The sequence below is a fragment of the Apaloderma vittatum genome, unplaced genomic scaffold (genome assembly GCF_000703405.1).
Source record: "Apaloderma vittatum isolate BGI_N311 unplaced genomic scaffold, ASM70340v1 scaffold10645, whole genome shotgun sequence".
Classification (NCBI taxonomy): Eukaryota; Metazoa; Chordata; class Aves; order Trogoniformes; family Trogonidae; genus Apaloderma; species Apaloderma vittatum.
Window position 1 is genome coordinate 4,221 of NW_009718803.1, and position 27,778 is coordinate 31,998.

Here is a 27,778-nt window from a genome sequence, read left to right on the forward strand (position 1 = left end):
TCCTGCTGAGTAATGGACTGGACCCAGTAAATCCTTGCATAATTCTCGCAAACGATATTCAAACCCTGAATATTATCAGAAAATAAAATCACATTCATAAGCATTTTACTATATACAACCACTCTACAATATAACCAACAACATTCAGAAAAGAGTTACAAGTATCTGGAATAAAATAAAGCCAAAATCATGGATATCTGAAAAAGTAGATTATTCTCCTAACAGCAAATCTTTGGAAAGATACGATGACGTGTAAAGGACCTATTTTACAGTTCCCAAAGGATTTTAAGTTCTCAAACCAAAAACCCTACTAAAAGATGATCTGCCATAGGGTGAAAAACTGAAGTAGTTACTCCAGTTTGTTTTAAGAGCTGCCCTGACCTCAACCTCACACCATCACTCACAAATACACCAGCTTTTAAAAAACCCAAAAAACACTGTAAAACTGACAAACTTCAACAGCCAGAGAATTAACCCAAAAGGGATATCACAAGAGCTGGAAAACCACAAGATTAAAAACTCATGAAGGGGAGAAGGTGTTAGGTTGCATTTAACGGCAATATGTGAATTTGGAAAAATTAAGTCATTAATTTAAAAAGAATCAAACATCTTTCTGAAATATTAGATTATTACTAAACTAGAACAGATCTCTCAAAAAACCCTTAGCAAAAAAGCTTATAACAAAATTAAAATGCAACTGACTAACAGGCACAAGAGTTTAAAAGAAAAAAAGAAGTCAAAAGCTAAAAGAAAACCTTTAATAAAACCATGCACAGCTTCTAGGCTAGTTTTCTTCACTGAAAAAACCAGAGGGGGAATTTCCTTGGAGGTAACAACCATCCGTTCAAGAGTAACTTGCCAATCAAGATAGAATAGAATGGATTAGAATTCAGTAAATGTTGGAACCATCACAGGGTCAATAATAGGATGTGCAAACTGTAGCAGATCTAGGAACGTAAAGAAACGGCAGCACAAAGCCGAGTTTGCGGTGACATCCAGCGCAGACACACATGCAAGGCCGTGACATTTGCGCCGTGCAAGAGGAACCCTGCACACACTACAGAGAGGTTCTCAAAAAGTGAAGATTTTTAAAAGTTTGTCAAGATGAACATTTTCATTTCAACTAGGGAAGGACAGAGAATCATATGCAGTTCATCAAACTCTCTTGTTAAAAAAAGGAGGGGTCAAAAGGCAAGAATTAACGGGCTCAATTTTAATTCTGCCAACACCAATTAGGTGGCCTAACACGAACCATTTCACTTCCCTCTGATTATGCATGGTGAGGAATAAGGCTGAATTAATACAGCAGGAACTCCTAAATTTGGAATGCAGACAAGCAGAGGTACAACAGGAATCTTTAGAATCCAAGAAGCATGAAGTCATTTGGTTAACCTTAGTTAACGTAATAGCACAGAGATGTAACCTATTCAAATGTAAAAGAGACATAAGCAGCCTTTCTTGTGGGTTTCTTTCCTCACAGAATCCAACCTGTGGAGCTCACCAGTACAGGCTGTTAAAATTTTAGAATGTGAAAAAAAAAAGGAAAAGTATAAAGTGGAAGTAACACAAGGCAATCCTCTGCCATTTTATGTGCTCTGATACGAAGTGTCAGACACTGAGCAACTCTCGGCATGAGGCTGCAATGTCAGTTGGCTGAGAAATGTTACACGTTTTACGAGGGCCTGCTGGGTCCTCCCAAGCATCTGTAGCTGCTGCCAGATACCACAGAAGATATCCCTGACAGACCACTGGCTTTTTCCGCAATGCAATTCCTGTTGTTGAAGTCCGCAGGTGGCAGCGTTTCCCCAAAGACAGTCCGTGTGTCAAAACAGGATTCCTGAGTACTGAGCACTCCAGGAAGCGAGTGCACTTCAGCAGTTTGTTTTCCTTTTAAGTAAACACCAAGTCCAGAAGCCCAGTGCTAGAAGGAGAACACTAAGTGCAATCATACATATACATGATATGAACTGAGCATCTCTTGAAAGTCCATCAGAGCCGCAAAGAGAGCTGCAAAGCAGTAACGCCACCGGCAGGTCTCACCTTCATTAACCAGGTACCGTGCATAGATAAGGAGCCAGTGGCGATACTCGTGACTGGATTGTAAGGTAAGTGCTGCTGCGATCTGGTTCTCCAGGTACGCAAGCGTCGTTTCCTGTTGCACTAAATGCGGCATGGAGAACAATCTTGCAGCTTGCCGTCCTGAACTACAAAACCAAAACATTAACATAGCAGCCATAAAATCAGATACTGGGTTAAGGAATATATACTGCTGTAGTACAAGCTATTCTGCACTTATCTTTCGGAGGCACCGAGTGCTTCCAGAGTTCAAGCTTTTAACGACAAAGGCAGCACCTCGTAGCAAACTGCCTTCCTCCTCCCTGCACTGGACTATTTGCAAGGTCCACAGAGCATTCTCTGCCTCCTGTTCTTTTTCTCTTCCTTTATTCTGCCTTCTCTTTAAACACACATGCTTATCAGTGACCAAGTGCTCCTAAATGTTTATAGGATTGACTCCCTCACAGGTGAAAAATCATCAAATAAATACAAGATATAAAGTTAGCCTAAAGCATTTAAAGGATTTCTTGCAATTAAATGCAGTGTGGCAAGAAGACTAATTTGAAAAAAGTAACCAATTACTTCTTTTTTGAAAATAAGCACTGATTCCTCAGTGTGATACTTTCTTTCTCAAAGAAAGTGTTGTTAATTTGGATTTCAAGTATTTTTTTCCAGTTAATTCCCCTCTCCCCCTAAAAGGACAGCAATAAACCCACACAACTCTATGCGGTTTCTCTCACAAAAAAAACCAAACTCAGATATGAAGGACAGAAATAGCACAGAAATCTGCCTGGGAAATCTAATTCAAATCCAGGTGAGGATGGGCTATTAAATTGCCTACAGGAGTCTGCTCTGGCTCACACAGTTCCCTGGTGATATTTTCAGATGTAAAAAATATACATTAGATGACTAATAACTCCACTTTCTCTAACACTTCATTAAACGGGTTCCTTGAGGACAACTTAACTACTCAAAATTTGTAGGCCTACACCAGAAAGCTGGTAAACTAAATATCAAAATGTAAAACGTAAGAAATTCAGTTCAGGTAATCAAAGCAGAATCATCAAATATTTTACCCACCCAATAAAGTGGAGCTTTAAGATGGAAGTTTAGAGCATGCCTTCCTGCCCCCAGGCAATCTCAAAATATCATTAAGACACCGACTATAAATGTGCAAAGGTTAAAAAAAAAAAGAACAAAAACCAGCCCCACCAAAACACTGTGTGAGCTACAGATAATTTCAGAGCCATTACCATCTTAAGAGATTTAACTCACTGATTCAGGCACATGAATAAATAATAGATTAAAAAAAAGAAAAGACAAACAGACTGATCGAATGAAGCAAATAAGTGCGTACTTTGATGTTCGTCCCTGTATCACAGCTAAGGGCCCAGAACACAGCATGGCTTCTTGGGATGGCAAACTATTCCTGAAGTCTGCACATTGTGCTAGAGAGTCCTGTTTGTCAGAAACAAGATTCCTGGAAAAAAGCAAACAAACAAAAACTAAGTTTGAGGAGAGCAGGCAGTGGTTATCAGGAGATCCAGCACTCAAATTTCTACTCGCGCTTTCACAGACAACAGAAACGTATCACCGAGGGGCTCAGGAATTTCATGGACCCCAACTGTTCCCACTCCACATCCAAATTCTGCTTGCACCGTCACAGAAACGTCCCTCCCATCCCCAAGGTTCACAGCATTAATCGTATAATCCAATTTAGCAGCAGTTTTGAAGGAAATAACTTTCTAGTTGTCATTTGATGTGTAACAAGAAGCCGTGGCCCACACAAAGGCTGGAGTGAAGACAGGTAATGACTTTCTCATTAGACCTTGGTTTTCCTCAGGCCAGGTCCTCCCTTCCCACCAGACGAGCCTCCCCAGATGACAGAGCTGACAATCTTCCCCACACATTTACATCACAGTTACTGCTCCTTACGGGAGGAGGTGGCAGTTACAGCTGGCACTTCCACACCTAATCGAGGATATCGTTTGCACTGGTTTGGGATGCCAAGGGAATCAGTGGCTCAAACCAAGGCTAACTTTAGACCTCCACACAGCTCGGAGGCAAGATGGCACAAATATTTAAAATATCTTTTATTGCCTAAAAGGATTTATCTTTTAAATATTTCCAAAGCTGTGGTACAACCTAGAGGTGACAGCAAATTCAGAACTACGGCTGAGAGCCTGTCCTTTGCTCTTTATTGACTGGGAAAGTTTATACTTAATTTCTCAGTTTATCTGAAGAACAAATAAGGTGTCTTGTCTTTTCCAAATGACTCACATCAAGTAGTTGACTAATAACAATTATTTTAATGAGGAATTGTAACAATAAGCCCTTTCATCAAGCATGCTCATTACAGTAAACTACAACAATTACATTGAGACTTAAACATGTTTCCTCCTCTTAGAAAAACAACAAAGAATCTGTTTTGGAAACACACTGTAAATAACTTCACCATGGAAATTTTTATGGGCATTTATGCCTTGATAGCAGTAAGAGAATCCATGGGGAAAGCCTATCTGATATTCCCTAAGGCACAGACTCTTACGCAGCCTGTCCTTGTGTTTAGAGCATTAGTAATGACTTTTCCATGGGAAGTCTCTGAGCTATAATGATTTCTCCCCTCCTCCCCTACGTGACTTACTATCTTCGTTAAACTTTTACATCTTGAAGACAAAGACCTCTCTTCAAACTTGACTGGTCATCAGATCCAAAAAATTACTAAGGAATGAAGGGGACTGACGAAGTCAGGCACATACATGTTCAGGATTGGAGTGCCTAAGTTTTGTTTTCTTTAGAAATTGGGCAAAATAATTTTAGTATGTGTAAACTCCTAACAAAACTCTGAAAATTGTTTGACAATTTTTACAGAATTGCATTCTTTTACATAAAAAAATAGTTGCATATTAAAAATATGAGTTATACAGCTAGATTATCTTTAATCACTGCCAAGTGCATGACATTCAACTGATGGACAACAGCAGAAGTATGTTTAAGTATATGTTAACGAATAAAAGAATATGCACTGTGCAGGAAAGAGTAGTTTAACTTTTTAATTTTGTAGATTTATTTTAAACATAACAAATCATAAGACTGTGAAGAGGAAAGCCTAGACATAAAAGAGTGAACCAAATGAACACTAAACCTGGCGTGTGAACCTACCCAGACTAACCTTCAAAATACAGAGCGAAACAGTAAATCAGAAAACACGTCAGTTCAACAAAGTCGTAAAAGCAGAAATATTATGCAACTTACCATGAAGAAAGGGAAGGATTAAAACAGTATGCCTTTCCATCAGACATGCTCATTACAGGGATACCATGCTGAGTCAACAAGATCTGAGAGACAGTTGCATCACTTCCTACAAGTCAAATCAGACCAAAGTATTTCTTTTGGTGTCTTGCGTGACATTCGTAATGGTAAAAAATTGAATCCACCGTTAATTATCCAGCATAGCAACCAACAGGAGAAAGTTCAGTCAATGTTATTCTCAAGTCCTGATAGGAAGGATGAGGGTAAACACCAGGTTCAGTGCAGTAGCACTAAAATATTTTGTAAAATGCATTATCAATCTTGATGCTGCCATTCATACAGAACATGGGCTTATCTGGAAACATTCTCCGTATCCAGGGGCAATCTTCAATTCTGCCATGTTTTCTGTAACCCAAGAAACCTTTCTTTCTTTCTGCCATTAAGTTACAAATCTAAACTCCAGCGTAGTTACAACAGTGTGCTCTCCAACAACACACTGTAAAGGCGGGATAGCTCTCATTTCCCAGCCCAGCGTAGTTACAACAGTGTGCTCTCCAAGAACATACTGTAAAGGCGGGATAGCTCTCATTTCCCAGGGTTTGTGCATGTAACTTCTAACAAGGGCATTTGCAAATTACCAGTGCAACTACCTCTCTAGGTAGTTTTGATTAGTACTGCATGGATTAAAGCTAAATTAGAAGCTGATATGCTCTGGGACACTACTTTTTTTAATAATTTGTTTTGTGTCAGATATTGACAACAATAGAAATGGAAGATTTTGAAATAATGAATCAGAAGGTAATCAGTTGTTCATCACTAAGATGCTAAACATGCAAAGTCCAGACAAAGAAATTGCTGTAACAGCAGATTTACAATAAATATTTATTCTGTGATCTTCACAACACTGAATTTTCACATTCACAAGAGAGCCAGAATATAAGCTACAGAATCTTGTAGAAGTCTGCTAGCCACTGATAGTCTCGTCTCAGTTGTTTCTACAGTATTTCAACATTGCCAGTGACTTCTCTTTAACTACACAGTAACAAAGGAAAACTGTTTTTAGGCTTTTCAGGTTTCATGAAATTTCAGCATATTAATATACAGCATTAAATTGCATGAGCGGGCTCACAGGTTGGTAAATGACCCTTTTTATTACCTGAAAATATTGTTTGCAGAGACTCATCTCTAACAATGGCTGTCTGCTTGTGAACATCCCTAGAAGACAAAGGACAAGTCTGCAGTTTACAAACAACCAAAAGCTCCAAAATCATTTAACAAATTCACTTCCTCAACATTCACGACAAAGTGCAGGTTTTTTTGGCGTTTAGTTGTTTGGAGTTGTGGGTTTTTTGACATTTTCTTCATTGCCAAAATAATTTTGTCGAAGCAAACTCACACCCCTTACAGAAAGACAGAAGTCAACAGCAGAGAACAACTTTTACAGCTTATTATCAGGAAACTTCATTACAGTTAAGCAAACACTAAGGATCCAAATAACTCCTTCAGGAGCTCTGACTTGCATGAGACATTAGATTAAATTCAACAACTGTAAACAAGTAATGAAGTTCTTATCTTGGTATCTTGAAGAAGGCTAGAGTACTTCTGACTCTAAAACTCACATACTTCATTGGCTAAGTACGATCAAAGTACCCCTATTTCTTCTTATCCTCCCCGCAATCCATTCCATACGCACAGATCTATCCTAGGGAGGCTGTTTAAACTAGTAACTTTTAGCTAATCCTTTATCTTCCTTCTCAAATCAAATTCAGTATGATGGACTGTCCTAGACTAGAGCAGAAACAGGATTCACAAGTCCTGCCCAGTTAAACTCTTCATATTATATCCAAAACCAGACTTGTGTTCAAACTGGGTGTGCTTGAAGCCTAAGTTTCAAGAGCAAGGTACTGACACAGCTGACCAGGAACCTATAAAAACCAGCCCGGGCAGCTGCTGCAGCCTAACGGTACTCACCAAACAGAGAGCGTAGCAGCAGTGGTGAGAGCCATGATGTAAGAACCTGTGCAATGCAGGGTGGAAATGGGTGTATTCAATACTATAGGAGGAAGAAGGCGACGACCACAAGCTGAAAATACCGACAATGTTCGTTTCTCACAGGCTACACTTACAATCTCGCTAAAAACAAAACAAATAAAAAAATCAAAAAGGAACATGGAAGATAAATACGACATCTTGAGCCAAGCCCAAAGAATCACAAAAATCCCTAAGAGAAGTGATCCAGTTCATCAGCTTTTCCAAATAACTCAATAAAAATACCTTTAAAGTCTTTACTTATTTGTAAATATGTGGGTTTAGGTGTAATTAAAGTGTATTTTTGTATCTCCCAAAATGTTTTCTGGCCTTCAGGACCCTCCTTCTCCAAAATATACTCTCTTACCAGCTTCCTGCTGCAGTGAGAATTCGACTGGTGAGGACTGTCTCCCACTCCTTCCCTTCTCGATTACACTTTAACCTGCTCAGCTTTGAACCTCCCACTGTGGTCATTTCATTCTCCACTTCAAGGTACATTGATGGATCTGAACTTATCTGAAATACAGAAAATAAAATATATTTTAGAAGAGGAAAACAGCTACTCAAAAAAAGCAGTAGCTACTATTAGATCCAAAACCAGTGCTGTCTTTAAGAACAGGTTTAAGTACGGCATTCTCTGAAGTGGCTTCCAAATACGCTGTGGTACTGCAAAAGAAGCAGACCTCTGAAAATCAAGTCTTGGCTACAACACAAATAACTTCTTTGTATTTGGAGCATAAGAATAAAGAAAGGTTGCGCTAGTCTGCGCTTCCTAATTAAGGGCACCAGATCAAGTCTAGATGTGCCCAGTCTCCCTACAGTCCTGCAATTAGAACCAGACCAGCACAGGCTGAACACGCAGAAAACTTGTTTCATAAATACTTTGCCAGTCTCTTCAGATGTAGAGCACCTCCAGAGATGTCTCAAAATAACTTGTCTTTTTCTCTTTTCAGCAGTGTAGTACCAACACAACTGTAACAACAATGCAGCAGTTACTCCTGACAGAGACTCTACACGCTTTGGTTAACCAGGAGGAGGGGTTGACGAACCAGAGGTATTCCTCTTTGAAGTTTAGCCAGTTCAGAGGTGTCCTATTCTTAACTGAGTTGCCATTAACTTTTCTCACAGAAACATTCTTAAAAGCTGAAGTATACAATTTTTCTTGCTTGATCAAATATTCGAATGTTAAATCTAAGAATATTTTTAAAAGCAGGATTATTTTTTTTTTAAGTATTAATCTTTCATTCCCTTATAGTCCACTTACTTGCAAAGTAAACAATTTCTGTGGGATTGGGGTTGGCAGTTTAAGTGCTAATGCTGGTGCAGAGATGCAAGCAGCATCCTTCTCAGAGGCCAGTGTAGCTGGAGACTGAGGGGAAAAAAGTAGATTGCACAAGTTGTTAATTTTTTCTGTTAAAAAATAGTTAAAGTCAAAGATACACTATAATATATATCGATTTGAAAGAGAAATATTTTTTAAAATTCCAAATAATGCCAATTGCAAATATTAGTATTTTCCCAATTAGCTATAAAGGTACAAACTTTTAAATATAGCTTCTAAGAATTAAAAACTCAGAACAAACAAGATGTGGTTGTTTTTTTTTTTTTTCTTTTTTAATACCTCCCTAGCACCCTTTTCAGCTGCAACTAACTAATGAAAAATTCCGGTATACTGCGTGCAAAAGCTACGCTCTGAATACCAAAACCAGAGGGATCTATATGCCCTCAAGTGATGGAAACTCTAACGTAACTCACTACACCACGGCTTCTCAGAAATTCATAACCATTTAAGTCATCATATCCAACTCCCTCTCTTGTACTTGGACCACTCTGCACCAAAGCACATCAAAACCTGCTGGTGTTTCATTTGACTCTATAGACACTTGGCAGGCTATCACTCCTCAGCATCCTCATACTGCTTAGTAAGTAGCTGCATAGTTACAGACAGGATGGACAAATCTGGCACACCACATGCACCTGTCTTCTGTAACCTTAGGTTTTAAAAAGAATAAGTTTAAAGGCAGGGAAAAGGAATGGCTAAAAATTCTGAGGGACTGATACTGCTTATGTTGCCATGATTTGATGGATCAAGTCAGCATGGGACTGACTTTATTAAACATTGAAAGCCACAATGAATCTTATGTATTTCACCTGAACAGTTAAAGTTACTGGCACAAGTCTGGAGTCTTTTCGAGGCCTTCCTTTTTTCTTCTTTTCTACTGTTTCTCCCTCAAGTTCCAGTTTTCGTTTGGGTGCACTGAGTGGTTTAGCAGCTGGAATCTTCTCTTCACTGTCACTGCTGCTCTCCAGAATATCCTTGGGCTTACTGTCTTTAATTAAGTTCTGATCCTTCAGTCTGAGCAAGCAAAAAAACATAAAAAATTCACATTTTATATAAGCTGATTCCAAAAGTTGCCACATGTCCTACGCAGTGCATTCTTGTAGGTAAGCAGACACACTCTTAGCCTTGTTTGAATGTATTTCGAAATGCACAAAGGCAAGAGAAGCTGCAGAGGTATGGCAAATCCTCTGCAAAAGCACATTCTGCAGTATACGTATGCTGATCAGACATATTTTCTCCTCTAAAAAAAAAAAAAAAGTCAAACTAGCAGTTAGAATTGGATAAAGCCATAAATTATTTTAGCGTTCAGTTCCAATTACAATCAGATCTCTTTCTCCAGGTCAATACGAATTATTCAGCACTCTGTAAGATGCAAGAGTAGTTGCTCTTTTGCCCTCCAACGGGCATCACACTTCCTGCTCACGCACGCAGGACTTCCTTTGTCGTTCTGCTGTCCATCCCCTAAAATCACACCATTCAGTTCTGACTACCGTAAGGTGCATATCCATAACCAATACAGATGAACTCACTGCTCCATTTTCCATTTCAGGAATACAACGTAACCAAAGACAACAAAGTACAAATCCCTGTGAACTCTTCTGTTAACTATTATACCCCCAAAATAGGTCCTTTAATCATACTCCTCCCATGTGCTCCAATAATTGGTTATTAACTCACAGCAGCGTTTTGCCACTTATTCCATAACCACTCAACTTCTTAGAATATATCCTGCATAATCCAAACCTTTTTTCTTTGGCATCTGAATTAGAGCAAGCAATACACTTTAATTCATTCTTTACTGACACATTAGAAACGATTATGAGAGTAATCTAATATATCTTTCTTCTGCATCATATGGTCAAGCTGTTGACATATAAATATTGAGGTATTTAGTAAAATCACATTTACTGACAGTAAGTCAGGGAACTACATACTTCTTTCTCCAGACTATTTTTTCTGTCATTTGTTTTGGCGGAACAGGAATACTTATGCCCTAACACACCGTGTCATAAAAACAAAGGCTTTCTTTTTTTTAAAAATCATGTGGGTCCAGAGCCAAAAACCCTTAAAATCAAAGTGTCTTCTCTGCAGGCCTTCAAGGCATAAAACTGAAATACAACTGCAGCTATAATGATGATAGGCTGTCTGCAGACATGCACATTTAATTTAGACATTAATTTATCTTGAAGTACGTCTCTCTCCTGCACAGAGATGCGGGCAGGCTACTTTTGTCTTCTAAGGAGCACAGACGCATGCAGCCACACACGGAGGCACACGCACACCCAAAGCCCCTTGTAACAATAGCTTTAACTCAGAATATTTTGAAGAGTCTGCTTGATCCCTAATGCCAGAAACAAATCCACAAAGAAACAGTGCCAGTAAAGAATTTACCCATTTGCAGCTGTCCCCTTCTTTCCAATTGTGGAAGAGACCCAAGGCAATTTCTAGAGTGCCAGCACCATGACACCCCCACAGAGAACCAGCATTTTAACCCTCTACATTACTTTTTTTTTAATTATTATTCCCCCAGGCTGTCTTACCTGTCCACAACAGCCTGATTTGTATTTGTTACCACAGCAGTCCCTGAGGTGGCTTTGGATCGTTCTGTAAATCTAGAATCAAATGCTTTCATAGGTTCAATCTTGGATGGAGTTGTCAACACAGAGGAAGATGATGCAGGAGGAGCAGCTGAGGCAGAGGTAGCATTTACACTGTCACAGAGAGACAGGAAAACAAGAATTGGAAGAAATTTAATATTGGTAACTTGAATTGCTCACAAAAACTAGCTGGTGTTTATTATGCTGGCTGGAAATCATATTGAAAACCTTTCACTCGCGTACATACATGAATTATGATACGCTTTTTCTCCTTTCATGCATTAGTATCTTGCAAGCTTTGCTTACTCTCAAAGCTTGCTTATGATACATCCCAGAGCTGAGAGTTTTATGTAGCCACAAAGATATTATCTAGATTAAGAGACCTTAATCAATTTGTTAAGTAGTTTGAATTTAGGAACAAAATGACACTTTCAGCTGGGACTTAAGCACCCAAAGGGAAAGGATCACTATTTTAAATTATGACTGGGGTTCTCTATTTTAGCCCTTGTGCAGGTTGCCAAATACCTTCCATTACAAAATTATATTCCACTGTTTATCAACCAAACAATTCGGGCTGAAACAATTCATGCCAGGTTTTGATTTTGTTGTTGAGTAATCAAAACTAATTATTAGGCCTTTCCAAGCATAACGCTAAGGCAAAGGAATGTGTTTTCCCCGTACTAAAGCATTCCCAGGGATCTATTATTTGAAAAGCTGTTTAGAGATTTTTCAGTTCACTCAGAGAATGAATTGAAAGAAAGAATGGCTCTAAGATAACTGATGTTCATAGAAAAAAGCAGTTAGAAGTCCAATTTCCAAAGAAAAAGGAGACAATCATTTCTCATAGTCTACCCACTCACTTTTTAATCTGTGGCAAATTTCAACTAAATGTTACAGAGCAGCAGAGGTTCCTACGACATCGTGTTTTTACAAATGCTATAAAAACACATTCAGGAGCAGAAACTGAGTCAGTACTACCACTGAGGAAAAAGCAAGCAAAATTTAATTGCTCCATAATCAATTTGAAAGACACGCTGGCCAATCAGCACGTGTGCATTGTCACCATGCTCTGACAGGGTTGTTATATAGGCAAGAAGTATGACCATGTCTGAAGAGAGATCTACAGCACACAGGACAGAACTCGATGGAAAACAGGCTTCAGTACTTCCACTGCTGGAAAACTCTCTATTATTTACTAATAGCAACCCCAGTATTCTACAAGCAAGTTGATTTTTTAGAGCATTAGCAATTATTGCATTGAAGTTCATTTCCAGAACTACGCATATGGATTTACTCACTACTCATTTATCACTATTTAAAGTAACCAAATACTAATAAAATCTTGATGTTTTCAGGAACGTTTGATTCTTGAAGTTTTGTGGTAAGGAAACAATTTTAGTAATTGTTTGATTACAGAAATGTAAACAAGAATGAAAAACTAAACAGAGTCATATAAGTGAAAACAAAACTGCAAATACTGACCCATCTTTATTGGCTGCATCATCTGTTGGTTTTATACTGGCTGCTGTTGGCTCTACAGAAGGCTTTGAAGTATTAAGGGAATTTGCTGCGTTAGAATCTAATGACATGAGCTGCTGGTTACTTTGAGAAGACATCATTGAGCCAGAGAGAGATCCAGATATTGGGATGCTATTGAAAAATGCTGTAGAAAAATCCCTAAGCAAAAGGACAAACAAAAAATACATTTCTTGAAAACACTTTTGAATAATTGAAAAAGAATAATTTTAACTAAACAATGCATTCCATTCTTCCCTTTTCCCCATGTGAATACTCATATACAATCTAAATAAACCAGCAAGACCTAACTTTCCAGTATTAATGTAGATAAGAACCTGTAATACATTAGAAAATAGTTCACTCGTCACGGTGGATAGTGAGAACTACCTTATGTCTTAGAAGTGAGATCTTACAGCTAGGAGAACAGAGGCTGAAACTGTGTGCCGTAAGTATATACAAGGCACTTCCAGCAAGTGCTTTAGGATGCCATAAGATCAAAGAAAGTCAGAACTGCGAGTTTCCATCAGGGAAAAAAAAAAAAGATAAAAAAGTAAAGAAGGATTTAAAAGATGACTTCCAAACATACCCAGTGTCCAGCTGAGCTATGCAGAGAGGCGTGATCCTTCTCCGACCATCTGCTGTTCGCGTTTCAACTTGTTTTTTTAAGAGATTCTGTTGGGAAATATATTTCATTGTCATATCTAATACATAGGAAATGTGGTTTTTTCTCTCTTTTTTTTTTCCTCCCAACTGACAAGAATAGGTGTATTAGATGAAAGATGCTCCTCAGTTAAAAAAAAAAAATCTATTAAAGATATTTTTGCCATATTGTTTTTGAATGATGCTATTGTTGCATAAATAAAATCAATTTACATTTTAATAATACAAGTATATTTTCAAACCACAACTCTTTTTTGATCAGTAGTAGGTGTTTTAAGTAGAAGTTCATAAAGGACAAAGAACAAGAGAATTCTGATTCCGATGACTGCTCTCGGGCTGTACCACAAACACATACATTTCCAATTCTGGATCTATCCATCTGTACAAAAGGCATTTGTGGAGAACGTAACCCGCTCTCCACATCAGAGAGTCAAGTCTGAAACATTCTCATCTGTGCACACTGAATCTTCCATTAAAAGTTGTGTTCTGTGTTTAGCAGAGAACTAAACCACGCTTTCAACCTCCTTCATTGAGAAACTGAAGCACAGTTCTACAGTCTGACTGTTATTAGCTGCTTTTGATTTCCTTTCTGCACACTGAGAATTTAGCACCCATCACAGAAATATCCTCAAGCCCTTTCCCACAGAGTCTTAAAAGCATCTTAGCTTTTCAACAAGTCCCAGCAACGTCAACTGGACCACTCATGGGTTGAAAGCTGCCATTCAACTCAAGTAAGGAAGCAGAAATTGGCTTCGTCAGAAACGCTTTTATATTTATCGGCTTCGTGCTTGACATTATCAAGGGACTATTCAAGAAGACTTACCTTCCTAATGTCCTCCAAGCTCTCCCCATTAACCATGCTTGCCACTTTGGGAGCTGCTGTCCCAGTCCCGGCTGCTTCCCGAACTGACGCGTTCTTTTGCTCCACCTGCTGCTGCTGTCTCTGCTGATACTTGAGCATCTCTGGATTCTCAATAATGGTGGTAGACAACTGAGCTTCAGTCATTATAGCGAGGCTTTTTCCATAGGTGGACTGATGAATGTTGCTCTGTGAGCGTTAAAAATGGATCACACAAAAAGAAATAGCATGACCTTGCTAATTCGAATGTAACGGAACTGCACAAATTTAATGGAATGCATAAAACGTAAATGCCCTCTGTGTCATCTATACACCTGAATGGGGTTTCTGCGGTGGGGTTTTGGTATCAGGGTTTTAGTAACGAGGAGAGGCTGTAGCAGCAGTTCCTGTGAAGAGCCACTAGAAGCTTCCCTGGCTCCAAGTCGAACCTAGCCCTGGCCAAGGCCAAGCCAGACAGAGACAGCAGTAGCACCTCTGCAATAACGCGGATAAGAGGGGAAAAACTTGCAGTGAAGCAGGAGCAGGACGTGAGAGAAAAACTTATGTGGACATCTAGGTCAGTGATGAAGGAGGCAGGGAGGGGTGCTGGAGCAGATGTCCCCTGCAGCCCATGGTGAGCCAGCAGGCTGAAGCCCTCGCAGCCCATGGAGGTTAAGAAGTGCAGGAAGCTCCCTCCCAAGGAGGAAGGAGCAGCAGAGACAACACGTGATGAACTGACCACAACCCCCGTGCCCTGAGCCCTGTGCCATGGAGAGGTAGGAAGTAAAGAAACAGAGAGCAGAGCTGAGCCTGGGAAGATGTGAGAGCTGGGGAGAAGGCGTGCTTTTAAGATGTGGTTCTATTTCTCATTACCCTACTTTGATTTGATTGGTAACAAATTAAAGTGGTGTGGGATTTTTTTCCCCCTCAAGTTGAGTCTCTTTTGCCCGTGACCATAATTGGTGAGTGATCCTCCCTGTCCTTATCTTGACCCTTTTGTTATATTTCCTCCCCCTCACCTCAATTGTTGCCAGCCAGGCCTAAACCAAGACAAATCACTTTTACACTACAAATTTTTTCTTTATTTATGTTTTCAACTAACACTAAATCAATACGTAAAATAATTGGAATCCAAAGGTTTAGTTGCTAATAGCAATGAGATGAAAAACAGCCAACAGCACTCAGTTTAAACAGACCTGCATATATGCAAGTCAAAGAGTAATTTTCTTAAAGTGTTGTGAAGATCTCACTCCCTGTTTCCTCGGCCAAATGACATCTTCATAATGATGTGTAAGCATGTGGGCGTTTTCCAAATAGACTTTATTTCCAGAACAAAAACTAATATCACAAATTCACTTGTTGATGACTATTTTCTTTTCACAATTTGTAGACAAGAACATATTTTTCTGTAATATGGAAGTTGGCCACTATATACTTGTATAAGCAGTCTAATATTTTAATTGAATCAATACATCCCTTTAATATGATCACTGATTCTCAGTGCTTACTATACCTTTTCTTCCTCACTGAGTGGATCTCCAAGTTCATCTTGGGAAAAGTCCAAAAATGCCACTGATCCATCCATGGAACACACCAAGATACCGAGTCCATTAAGGGTCCTGAAGGAAATAAAGGTCCATCTTAGTTTTGAATTTTTCATTGATGCAAAGAAGCAATATAATACATAGCTCAATAAAAATCTTAGCATAAGATTTATTATCACGGCAACTACTGATGGAACCAAAGACGTGGAACAGCAAGGAGACAGGGCAATGTAAAACAGGAGCCCACGAGCTGATATTCCTTTGGAGACTGCACACAGGAAGGGGACATTAGAACAATACACCTACCCATGGCACGATCAGCACCCTGAAAACCTTTCTGTAGGGGTAAAACAATGAACAATGAGAGAAAATTATAAATGTATTTGCTTCAAAAGACGTACAAAGTATGTGTGCAAAGGGAACTGGGTGATTTAGCCGATAAGCAATTGATACACTTCTTTTAAGGCCGTATGAATTGCTCTCTGGGGCCCATGGAAGATGCTCCTTCCCCATGGCATGATCAGCACCCTGAAAACCTTTCAGTAGGGGTAAAACAATGAGAGAAAATTATAAATGTATTTGCTTCAAAAGACGTACAAAGTATGTGTGCAAAGGGAACTGGGTGATTTAGCCGATAAGCAATTGATACACTTCTTTTAAGGCCGTATGAATTGCTCTCTGGGGCCCATGGAAGATGCTCCTTCATGCACGGGAAACAAGTAACACAGAGTCTGTTCATACAAAGACCTGACAGTCCCAGTAAGTAAGGCAGGAAGGAGAAAGTATGAGACTCTTAAGAGAGGAGCTCTGTATCAGGTAAATGCCTCTTCTCCACCATCATTAGCTAAAGTGACAGCAATAAAAAAGAAAGCGAGATGTGTACCCGAGCAGTCCAAAAATCTCTGTACTAGGCAAGAACACGTTTGGTTTTGTTACTGCTCATTATGTTTTCTGAAGCAAACTGCACGTGTTCTATGTGGGGATGCACTTTTGAGACTTCTTTTGGAGGTCTCAGAAAGTTTTCTTGGTAGAAGAATGAGAGGATAAACTACACATTTAAGAGTTAATGGAGTGATAACTTTCCTTTTAAAACCTATTACTATACATTTGAAAAAAATAATATTTGATGAGTTTTGATTGCTAACTCAGAAACTTGCATTCAGAGAGCTCACAGGGACAGCGACGCAGCGGTTTACAGATGACTTACTACTGAGAACAGAAGAGAAAAGAGAAGCAGGAAGAACTCTGAAGTGTTATCCAACTTAATTCAGCAAGTCTTAAAAATGTATTACATGCATCATGGCTAGAGGTGTTTGAAAATGTCTTTCTTTTGTGCTGGCTGGTATCCCAATAGCATGACATTCAGAGAAGTTAGTCTCCATACCGTGTAACTAGGTTAGCCAACATCACAACAAGTTAGGAAATGATAAAATCTTGTTCAGTTTTCTGCTTGCTTAGCAGTCTAAATTGCTGAGCTACTATTGACTTCTGGATCCAAGCAATTGTTCCAAGAAAACATAATCACGTTCAGATATTATGATGATGGATTCAATTCTAAAATTCTAAAATAGAAACCAGACAGCTCTAACAATGTAATAGTATCAGATTTCTCTGAACTTATTCAGTCTATTTTCAGAGTGGAGCATGTTTCTGAGAACATTCCATATTATTGACATTTTAGACATACGTTTCAATTTGTAAACAGGATATAAAACAACAAGCTTCCTAATGATCCTTTGTCTCTCAAATAACCCACAAGACCACTTCCTCAGAAACTGCAAAATGTTAACCAGCTATTACTCCCAATGACTTTATGCCATGAAAAATAAAAAACACTACAGGAAAACAAAACTATTCAAAGCTATTGTACTACAACAATAGCTGCACTTCTCATACTTACTGCCTTTCTAGCTTTAACCTACTAATGAAAGAAAAATGTTTTGGCTTTGAAAACTTTTTATTGTGCTTTACTGATCTTCATGGCAAAATCCACATGGCACACAGAAAACAGGAAGGGATACAATTGCAAGCTTTAACATTTTCAGCATTAAGCTACCACGATTGTTAGAGCTATTAAGGTAAAATTTCAAAAGTTGGGAAGTGCTAGAATTAAGACACCCCAGGTAATCATCTGTGTCCCTATCACAAAAAAATGGTTCGTCTTTCCTTGTACAAAACCCTTAACTCTGTAAATCACCTGATGCATAGGTGCCAAGTAATTTTTGTACTGTTTATTGAGTGTCCTTGCTGTTATTTCTCCCTTATTATTCAACTCTTGCAGTGAGTAAAGAACTATTAACTCCTGCATTTTTATGACCAGGATTTCAGAAGAAAGCAGGAGAAGAATGAGCACTACTAACTGTAGAAAGAGGAGAACAGGATTTGGGAGAGTAGGCTGCTGGGAGAGTATCTCCCTAGACATGTCCTGTGGTCTCCTGGGAAAGCTCAGCGCTTGCTCTTCTACTGTGTCCCGTGGCCGACGGACGGGGTGTGGTGCAATAGGTTCATTATCCCTTCTCTGAGACTTGTTACCTGATCAGCCCCTGTGACTCCTCAACACAGAGCAATTTACACTCTTCCCATGGTGCCGCAACAACATGGTATAACTACATTTTTAATAAAACCAAAAGCTGTTGCATTTACTTCTTTTTTTTTAACACATGAAAACCTGTCAGGCAATTCAAATGAGCGAGTAGTACATGTGTGCAAATAAATGAGCGTACCTACAAAAATAATTATAAAATATATACTCTTGTCAAAAAAATCTCAGAGAATCATAACACATATGAACTCATTCCACATATATTTTAATGTATCATGTTCTAAATACTTTAGTTTTTATTCAGTTTTAATGTTAAACTATCTCTAGTGACCACTTGCTAGTTACTAATGTTACTGCCAAAGACGTTGCAGCAGAACCAAAACCTTCAGGAACCAATTACTTGTGTTCCAATAGTTATAATCTGCATTGTTTTAAGACATTTCCAGTTAACATGTATACCTAAAGCTGACAGCAACCCTGGCTTTTGTAGCAAACAGCAGAAACCAACTTACCAGGAGATGTCCATGATAGACTTGTCAAACAGCTCATGTATCACAACTAAAGGTCGTTTCAGACACGTGAGCTTGAAACAGAAGAAACAACACTCAGATTTAGAAGTTGTATGCTACCACTGTTACGACCACATTAATACTCTCCCAGAGTCTAACAACATTCACCAAATCCGACCTGGCCAGGAGATAGCTGTGCGGCAGGTGGTGTATCTGAGGCACGTAGCTACCCACTCCACCCCTGACACAGATGCCACTCAACCCTCTCCCTCCCTTCCGAAACACACACGGAATTTCCGAACCAATTTTGCCTTAACATCACAGTCACAGAGCCCTCTCTACCACTCAAAAAGTAATTCCGCAGATGCTAAAGACACCTTCTATTCTAAGCTTGACTGAGATAAGGATGTTGCAAACTGCCAGCACGAGAAGACAGAAAACAGATTAGGTTTCCGTGTCCTCAGACTGCTTGTCCAAGTAAGTGAAGCCTACCAAGAGTCAAGGGAATTTAACTCACAATTATTCTTAAAGAAGATTCCTCTACACTTATAAACCCGCTTAAGTAATAAAAATCTGAACATGAAAATTCCCAGTGACCTGTTGTAAATCAGACATTCTAAGCTTTTTGATGTTAAACCAATGGACTTTACATCTATAGTATATAGTACAACTGAAGTTAAGTAGAAGTTAATGTGGCCTAGGATGTTCCATGCTCATAGGTTCACAGATGTAGTGCAGCAGGCATCTTCAGTAGTTTTTCTTAGATGTTTCCATAGGTCTGTTATATACATATTTATTAAACTATTCAGGGCAAAGAGTGTCTGTAACTGCATCTCTATAATACCCAGTATAACCTCAACAGGCACCTTAAACGAAATCATAATATAAATAGAAAGTAAAATATATGGAAAGTGATACTTTGATATGGGTATGCACTGGCAGCATTGCCAGAAACAGATTTAGTGTTATGCATTGAGCGATTGATGGATAAATATTACACTGGAATCTATAAACAGTAGATTGCAGTTAGCAATTGGTGTGTCCTGGCACATGTTCTCATCGTAAAGCTTTATGAATCAGTTAAATTTATTCCCTGTCCTGTGTAGTTGCCAAACAATCCATCTTGCATTTATAAATGTGAGAACAGCTACTCTTCTCCTAGCCAGAATAACAATTAGAGTGTAGATTTTAAAGTAAAACCCAAACTAGATATTGAAAACTTGAAAGCATACTTTAGAAGCTAGTTCACTTTCAGGTTCCTTTCCAAAGGAAGCAAAGTCAGAAGCTAGACACCAAAGCCAGAACCAAGCAGAAAGATGAGCCATAGGTATGCTCAGAAACAGTTATCCTGTGCCTGCTATATTCTCGTCCTGCCCGTTAGAGCAAGACTAACAAAGCTAGACTGAATCATTAACAGATAGACAGACTAAACATGGAGAAACAGTCTTTTGCTTTTAAGAGACTCACATGGAGAATGCGTAGAAGACACGGGGAGAAAATAGGGCTCAATTACACTATTAGCAGTGGTAACACACTATTTCCTTCCTCTTACCAGGGCAACATACTCTGCCACTGGCTTCCAGCTGCTCTTGGCTTTAGAGAAATGAATCCCACTTCCACCCTCCTCTCTCCCAGCTAATCCTCCAGCAACAGAGAGGTAAAAAACCTAAATGTGAATTTAAATATAAGATCTAATGCTGTATACATGACCTTTGCGCTAAACCCTCAAGTTGTCCAAATGACCACATCAGTACAAAGGCAGCAAAAAACCTCTTACCCAGACAGAAAGAGATCGATCCTTACTACCAACAGCACAACAGCAGTAGGGACAACTTGACTTGGTGGAGCTCCCATTCTTTTGTTTCTTCTTGAAGATTTTTGGATTAAATTTCTGAACAAATAAAACGTCCCAGATTTTATTACAGTAATTGCATTTTAATAGATCTGCTTTAAAAGCAAGTTTTCCACTTGAGTGGAAAAGAAATATTTCATAAGAATGAAGTCCCTAATCAGACTCTGTAAGAGCACTGACAACGCCATATACGTTTACTTAATGGACTTTCTGAATGCCTTAACAGGAATGACAATATTAATTTTACCAGTGATCGGGAACACACTAGAAAACTAAGTCACATGAATCAAGTCACTGAACAGCTAAAAGCTAGTGTCTGGCATTCCCAACATGTTCCTGTACTCTCCTGCTTCTTACCTTGTTCATCTTCGTCCAGTTCTCTTATCATAAGAGCAAGCTGATCACTTCCAACAGGTAAACCTGACATTTTTTTAATCACCATCATGCATTTGCTTTACTAGTCTTGACACCTGCCTTCACCTCTTGTCCCATTCATGCATAAAATAATCAAAAAGCAGATATTACAAGTTTTACTTCAGAGATAAATTACTATCACTCACTCACCACTACTGTAACTGCCTTCCGATGCCCTACAAAATCCATGTTGGTTTTCCATCCATCCCTCTCAATGATCTGAGCAGTAGGTCCGGAATTATTCATGGCATGAGCAGAAACGAGATAGTGACCATCGGGTGACCAGCTAAGACGCAATACATGAGTCGTCCCTCCACACTGACAAAAAACCACCAGAATGTAACAGAGCTTTAAAAGTGTTTGGCAAACAAAGGCTTTTAAACACAAACTACTTAAATTTTAGATGTAGGGAATACGACTACAAAATAAGGTTTTTGTGCATATAAAAGAATAATATTACAAAGTTCTCAGCACTTCAGCCATGTTTATACAGGTGATGCAGTGCAACTTATCGAGTCCTAACAAATGGGAAGAAAAAACAACCCATAGAATCTTTCTGTGTACTGTACACTTGGTATTTGTCACAGTCCTAGTCAGTGACAGGGCTGCTGCATACCAGCTGCTAATAATGAGACTCCAGCTTGCAGCACCAGCTCACATGAATTTAGGCATTCACAGTCTATTACAAAGAGTAACTGCACTAACCACAATACCAGAAGATCACTGCAAACCCCCTCCGCTCACTGAACACCAGCTTCTGTCCCCAGAAATCTCATCTCTTGATCCAAGTCACCATATAACAGTGCTAGGATGCCAGATCAAAGACCCCTCCTAAGGACTCATCTAATTTCTGATAGTGGCCAATAGAAGATGCACAGGGAAGAATGTCAGAACAATGTAATTCATGTGCAATACTTCCTTGGAATAACCTCACCATTTCCAGGAATTTACTTAATTGTTTACATAACCTGTGTAAACCTTGGCACTCCCAACATCCAATGGCAACGAGAGTCTCAATTTAACCACATGCTGTGTGAGAAAGCAGTTCTTTCTTACCCCCTTTGGACCTGTCACCTGACGGTTTCATTCGTTTAGCAATGCTCAATTAACTAATGTTTGTGCCGAATCAGAGTTATTCTCACAGTTTTTGTTCATCCCATAGGAATTCACTTTGAACAGTCACACGTTCTGAAGTACCTCATCAAAGGGTTTTGTGATGCTGGTTTCCAGCTGCCAGTCCATGGTCCGCCACACCTTTAAACTCCGATCATCAGCTTGAGAGGCAATATATTTTCCAACAGGATCCCAGGTCAGCCCTTTCACCAAGCCAGAATGCCCCTTCAAAGTGGCAAGAATTTCTGTGCATGCAAAAATTGAGAATAGAGAATAGCTACGGATACCTCCTTTAGGACAGACTGCTGAGATGTACAAGATCTTTTTGAAACAGCATTAAGTACAATTTCCTTTAATATACAAACAACAGCATATCAACCAAAGTAGAACCTGTACTTAAGCTAAGACTGATATTAAAAACGGGTAAAGAGAATCCTGGCCAGAATAAAGGGTGCAAAATCAGAGCAGGAACTCCAGCAGAGCCCAGGTCCTTCAGAACAGTACATTCGAGCTATGGAAAGCAGCAGTTGAACTGGAACTTCAGTAAAATGTTCAGCACTTCCTCAGCACCCAAAGATTATCACAACACATTCAGCTTTGTGCATCAAACGTGAACTAAGTCAAAGTTGTGACTGAACAGACACACGAGCCTGGCAGCCTGCGTTCAGGCCATCCCTTGCTTATCAGGCTGCACGAGAAGAGGCTGACAGTACTGCAGAGGCTACCCAGCTAGCTTGAAAGCCCAGAAACTCTGACAACAGGACTGGAAGCAACCCTAAAACAACTGACAGTGGCTAGGCACCACACAATGGGAGTTTTACCCTGCATGGAGTTACGTGGTGAGAAGCAGCCGAATGAAGAGACGTGCTCCCTAACTGCCACAGACCCCAGCAGGTCAGCGCATCGGCTGGGCCCGAGGAACAGCGGCCTCGGGACTGCTGCAGTGCTGGCAATTCACAGAATGGAAGAAGGAAAACGGCCACTGAATGAGAGTTGAGAGCTTCTGCTACTGTGAGGCTCCCCTAGTCCTTCCTTCCTCCCCCTTTCACGTAAAGTCACACTGCTTATTAAGCAGCAGCACTTAAAATGGGGTAAATAAGATAATGCTCCCCCACAAAGAAAATTAATGGAAAGTCCTGTAGGTACAAAGGGAACAGGAAAAAAAATATATGCCTATATAGATGTAATATCAAGCTGAAGTTCTATCTATCTGGGATTTTGCAGAGAAGGTGAAAAAGAAAATACACGTAATAATGACCTGCATGTAAAACCAACAGCACAACCTGACCATCGCTGTTGTCTACAGCAGAGCGGAACCCACTGCTCGCTGCCATCCAAACTTGGAAGGACTGATTCAGCAGATGAAGAGCACGACATCTCAAAAGACAGACAACCCACTCCCACACAGAGATTTTCACAGTCAAGCAAAATACACCCATGGAGGGAAGAATTTGTCACAAAGATTACATACATGCACACCTGAAACGTAAAAATTCTCACCTGGAAATTTGACAGCGTTCCAGATGACAACAGTGTTATCCACACTACAGGATGCCAGCCAGGCATCATGTGGAGACCATGCTACATCCATGACATCTGTTAAAAAAAATATAAATTTCCATTTAAGATGTTTATGGTACAACAAATTTAATTTTTTTTTTAAATAAACTCTTATGCAGCAATATTTTTATGAGTGAGAAGTGATTATCATCTCACTAGAGTGGAAGCTAAGAAAGAACATAGCAACACTCATTGGGAGTGAGGCTTTCCAATTTATAGTGTTCTATGGAGAACAAAAAGAAAAAGCAAGGCAGAGAATAAAATGTTTAGTGATTATAGGAAGTACTAATGCCTGTATAAAGTACTTTGTCTTGTTTTGAATGAAAAAGCTATGCACTTGCTTTATTCCAACACAAGTGGAGTGATCAGAGTGATTTCAATCTTTATTTTAATCGTAGCTCATGTCAGCAGGTGGAAAATTAATCTGAAATTATCTAGTTTAATCATATTTTGCATTGCTCTACAGCTAGACCTTCTAACTAAACATTAATATTCTTTGGTTTACAAAAACTTCATCTTTAGCTTACTAGGAGATTATTCATTGCAAGTGTAAACATCTATTTAAACAAAAATACAGTTTAGCTTCATTCATATTTTAGCTAGTAAACAGCAAAATATAAGTTTCTTAGTTGCTAATTTTTCTATTACGTAGTTGCTGGAAGCTTTCTACTACATTACTGGAAGTTACTTGTATGAAAATACAAGTGATATTTTATTTTCAATTTTCATTGTAATTACTGGCTTGCCATCAAATACATATGTTTGGGGCAAGAACAAATAATACTAAAAACTAATTCTTTTCCCAAATACATGCAAACTATGTTCATTCAGCATCTTTTAACTTACCCCCTGAATGGCTTCTGAGAATCGATACACACCTCCACTGCTCAACATTAGTAAGTTTGCTACTAGAACCAAACACAGTGCTAGGTCCAATGTACCTAATTAAAATAGCAACAGTTATTAACACAACCACCTCGAGCTCTTCAAACTTTCTAAAGAAAAACAGCTGTACAATACACGGCTATTTTACAGCCAGTTATTCCTGTGATGAAAACTGAAGCAAAAAAAGATTTATTTTTTTTAGAGAACATAATTCCAGTCATTAAAAAAATAGCTTCAATAAAATGTATGGTTTCTACACATAGCAAAAAATGACAACATTTAAGATAACTTTTCAAATCTCATCAGGAAGCTTTCGTCAAGGACAGAAGAAAATGCCTCAGCTCCTTGAGAGGAGAGAGACTGCGTGGGTAGACTCAAGCCCAGGGACAAAAGGGACCAGACCTCCAGTGCAGCGATGCAGCGACACACGCTTCAGCTCCTCACACCAAGCGCAGCAGTGAGCTTATGAAAGGCCAGCACAGGGGAAAAAACACTAAAAGAGGTGACAGAGCAACTTACTTGAAATAAAATATAAAACCAAGAAGGGAGAAACATGCTTACGCAGCTCGTTTCCACACCATGATCAACTTGTCATCTCCCCCCGAAGCCAAGTAAACTCCATTGTTTGACCATCGCACACAGTTCACACAAGCTGAAACGCAGAAAAGAAAGTTTCTAAGAAGAACTACAAGAATAAGTCGTTCTGGACTGGGGATAGGGTTTATAAATAAGCAAAACTTGACAGGAGACATTCAGGATTTAAACATGCTTTTCCCACTCAAAGCAGTTACTCTGTTTGCTTTAGATAAATGAGTCGGTACTTATCTTTCAGCAACAGTTGAGGAACTTCTTCCTTTAAAAACGTTAGTCCTTATTTAAAAAACTTCACCAGAAGTAGCTCAAGAGAAGGAAGATTAATATTCATCTAACAAAGGAAACTGCTTGTGGTGAATGAGGTGGGATTAAGAGGGCAAAGAAGGAAAAGATTTATCTTGAAGAAAAGGGACAACTTCTTCAAGTAACTACACTTTTTTCCAATGTAATACGTACTAAGTCCAAAATTCAGAACTATAAACAATATGTTTCATATGATGTTTTCTTTATACATATTTCTTCTCTTGCCCTTTCTTTCAGAGCTCCCCAGTTGCTCAGAACGCGCATGATCAATTACTTTGTGGCCATAGCTGGAAAAAGCTCCCAGGGAGGAGGTTTCCAAAGGTATCTATATTTCTCCATGCATTTTCCCTCATTTTAACAACATTTTCTGCTGAATATCTATAAAAGTATATAGTCAAAGTATGAGACCATTCTACTGTATGTTACTGATTCTTCAACATGGGACAGGGTATGATTTTGTAAGTACAAACATGCAAAGCTTGAGCTTTGGCGAATTACCAACAGTCAGACAGAAAAGAAATCTTTGTTACCTAAGTGATTGTCCATCTGACAGAGCATCTTGGGAATATTTTCATTCTTTTCATCTTCCTCTTTCAGGACAGGAGCCATATTCCAGATCACAACTTTCCCAGAATCCTGACCTATAAGAGAACAAACCCCCGCTCTTCTTAAATACATGCAGCAATGCTTTTCAACTTCATCTCCATCCAGAACAGATGCTAAAATTTAGGCATTACTCTAGTGGGAACTTTGGAAACATTTCAATACAGATATCGTTCCGATACAATTATACAGCCAGAAGTGGTTTATTTTTCTTGAAGCTATTAAAAATAGAGCTATACAGCCTTGCTCAAGAATCACACTGTACATAACTGATATCAACGCCGTGATGAATTACTTAGAATAAAATTGTATTTTAAAAGAGAAAAGATACATTCAACTCCTAAATTGCAATTACTGTAGCGAACATAAAATTGTTCACTATTGTGATCCAAATAATATTTTTACATATATTTCTTGAGCTATCCTGCTTATGTTATTTGGGGGTTTTTTTGTTCCAATAGCTCTACTATTTAGCAGGTCAAAAAGCCCAACTTTACATTCAGTTCCTCTTGAAATACAAAAGAAATTTGGCCAGTACGGTCACAACTCAATTATTGCAGCTTCTATCTCAACGATGTCCAAGAGGATGAGCACGTCAGAAAACGCAACCCTGCCTTCTGCAGTAGCAACAGCACTTCTCAATATATTTTAACGACTTATAAAATTATATGTTTCTTAGAGATGTAAGTTATGTGTCAAAAGGTCAAACGGATTAACGTGTTGGGAAGGCACAAGATTATTATCACAGCCCAAAATCCTGCCTTCTGTCGGGACGCAGACATACCTTGTCCTCCTGTTGCAAACTTGGTCCCGTCGGGGTGAATGTCCACTGAAAATATCGGCTTTCCTGGAAACAGGGAACAAGGAGCAGCATATTGAATTGTTTTACGGTCAAGAGAATGCAGTGACACCGACAGAATCGCAGCTCTTCTGGTCGGAGAATAACTTTCTCCTAAAAGCTATAGTTGTAAGAATTACAGCTGACCCCAAGAGCTGAAAGGAACTTGACGACAGAAACGACAGCCTGTTAAGAGCGTACACGGAAGTTACCGAGCCAGAACCAACCAGTGACAACCAGGGATATGCCAAATGCCTCAAAGCAAAATAATACCACAAAGCAAATGCCAACAAGGCAAAACTGTATCTGAGTAGAGAATTTCTTCCAAGTTTCTCCAGTTCATTAGCTGATGACCCGGAGCAAGTTTTGGGTTCATTTCTGTTTTGCTGGGTTTTTAGGTTTCTTTTAAATCCTCCCCAATCTCAGACTGCACCTGTTGATCACACAATTACCTGTCTCAAGTTCAAATTCTACTGTTACAGAACTCTTAGAGTTTTATTTTTATGGCTTCCATATAGACAAAGGAAGACTAATCAACTCAAGTATTACTCTTAAATCCTTCAGTTCTCCATATGCTACATGTTTTTTGAAAAAAACTAATAATTTAATGCAAACATAAACTCTGTTAACAACTGACTAACACAGCTGAGGAATAACTTTGGAAACCAGACAGCCCTCACTCAGCCTATTCCTCTCCAACCACTGGATCACATACAACTCCTTTGTAACTT

The 27,778-nt window shown here is 39.1% G+C and overlaps 1 protein-coding gene across 1 annotated transcript in view; it reads right to left on the bottom strand.

Annotated features, from left to right (window-relative positions):
- The window catches only part of LOC104274686 (protein HIRA), a gene marked incomplete at its 5' end in the record, with an annotated part of 27,792 nt that extends 736 nt beyond the window's left edge, over window positions 1-27,056 (bottom strand). Inside the window, 23 exons of the mRNA XM_009870385.1 lie at window positions 1-65; window positions 2,041-2,204; window positions 3,413-3,535; window positions 5,311-5,416; window positions 6,464-6,522; window positions 7,279-7,440; window positions 7,703-7,851; window positions 8,600-8,704; window positions 9,487-9,691; window positions 11,218-11,388; window positions 12,757-12,951; window positions 13,379-13,464; window positions 14,276-14,500; window positions 15,804-15,909; window positions 18,889-18,959; window positions 20,663-20,776; window positions 21,302-21,469; window positions 22,349-22,509; window positions 23,765-23,860; window positions 24,671-24,765; window positions 25,271-25,361; window positions 26,137-26,247; window positions 26,994-27,056. The exon at window positions 1-65 is cut by the window's left edge and continues 39 nt beyond it. Of these exons, the coding sequence (XP_009868687.1) occupies window positions 1-65; window positions 2,041-2,204; window positions 3,413-3,535; window positions 5,311-5,416; window positions 6,464-6,522; window positions 7,279-7,440; window positions 7,703-7,851; window positions 8,600-8,704; window positions 9,487-9,691; window positions 11,218-11,388; window positions 12,757-12,951; window positions 13,379-13,464; window positions 14,276-14,500; window positions 15,804-15,909; window positions 18,889-18,959; window positions 20,663-20,776; window positions 21,302-21,469; window positions 22,349-22,509; window positions 23,765-23,860; window positions 24,671-24,765; window positions 25,271-25,361; window positions 26,137-26,247; window positions 26,994-27,056 (2,891 nt within the window). The remainder of the gene's footprint in view (window positions 66-2,040; window positions 2,205-3,412; window positions 3,536-5,310; window positions 5,417-6,463; window positions 6,523-7,278; window positions 7,441-7,702; window positions 7,852-8,599; window positions 8,705-9,486; window positions 9,692-11,217; window positions 11,389-12,756; window positions 12,952-13,378; window positions 13,465-14,275; window positions 14,501-15,803; window positions 15,910-18,888; window positions 18,960-20,662; window positions 20,777-21,301; window positions 21,470-22,348; window positions 22,510-23,764; window positions 23,861-24,670; window positions 24,766-25,270; window positions 25,362-26,136; window positions 26,248-26,993) is intronic.
- Between the last annotated feature and the right edge of the window lie 722 nt (window positions 27,057-27,778).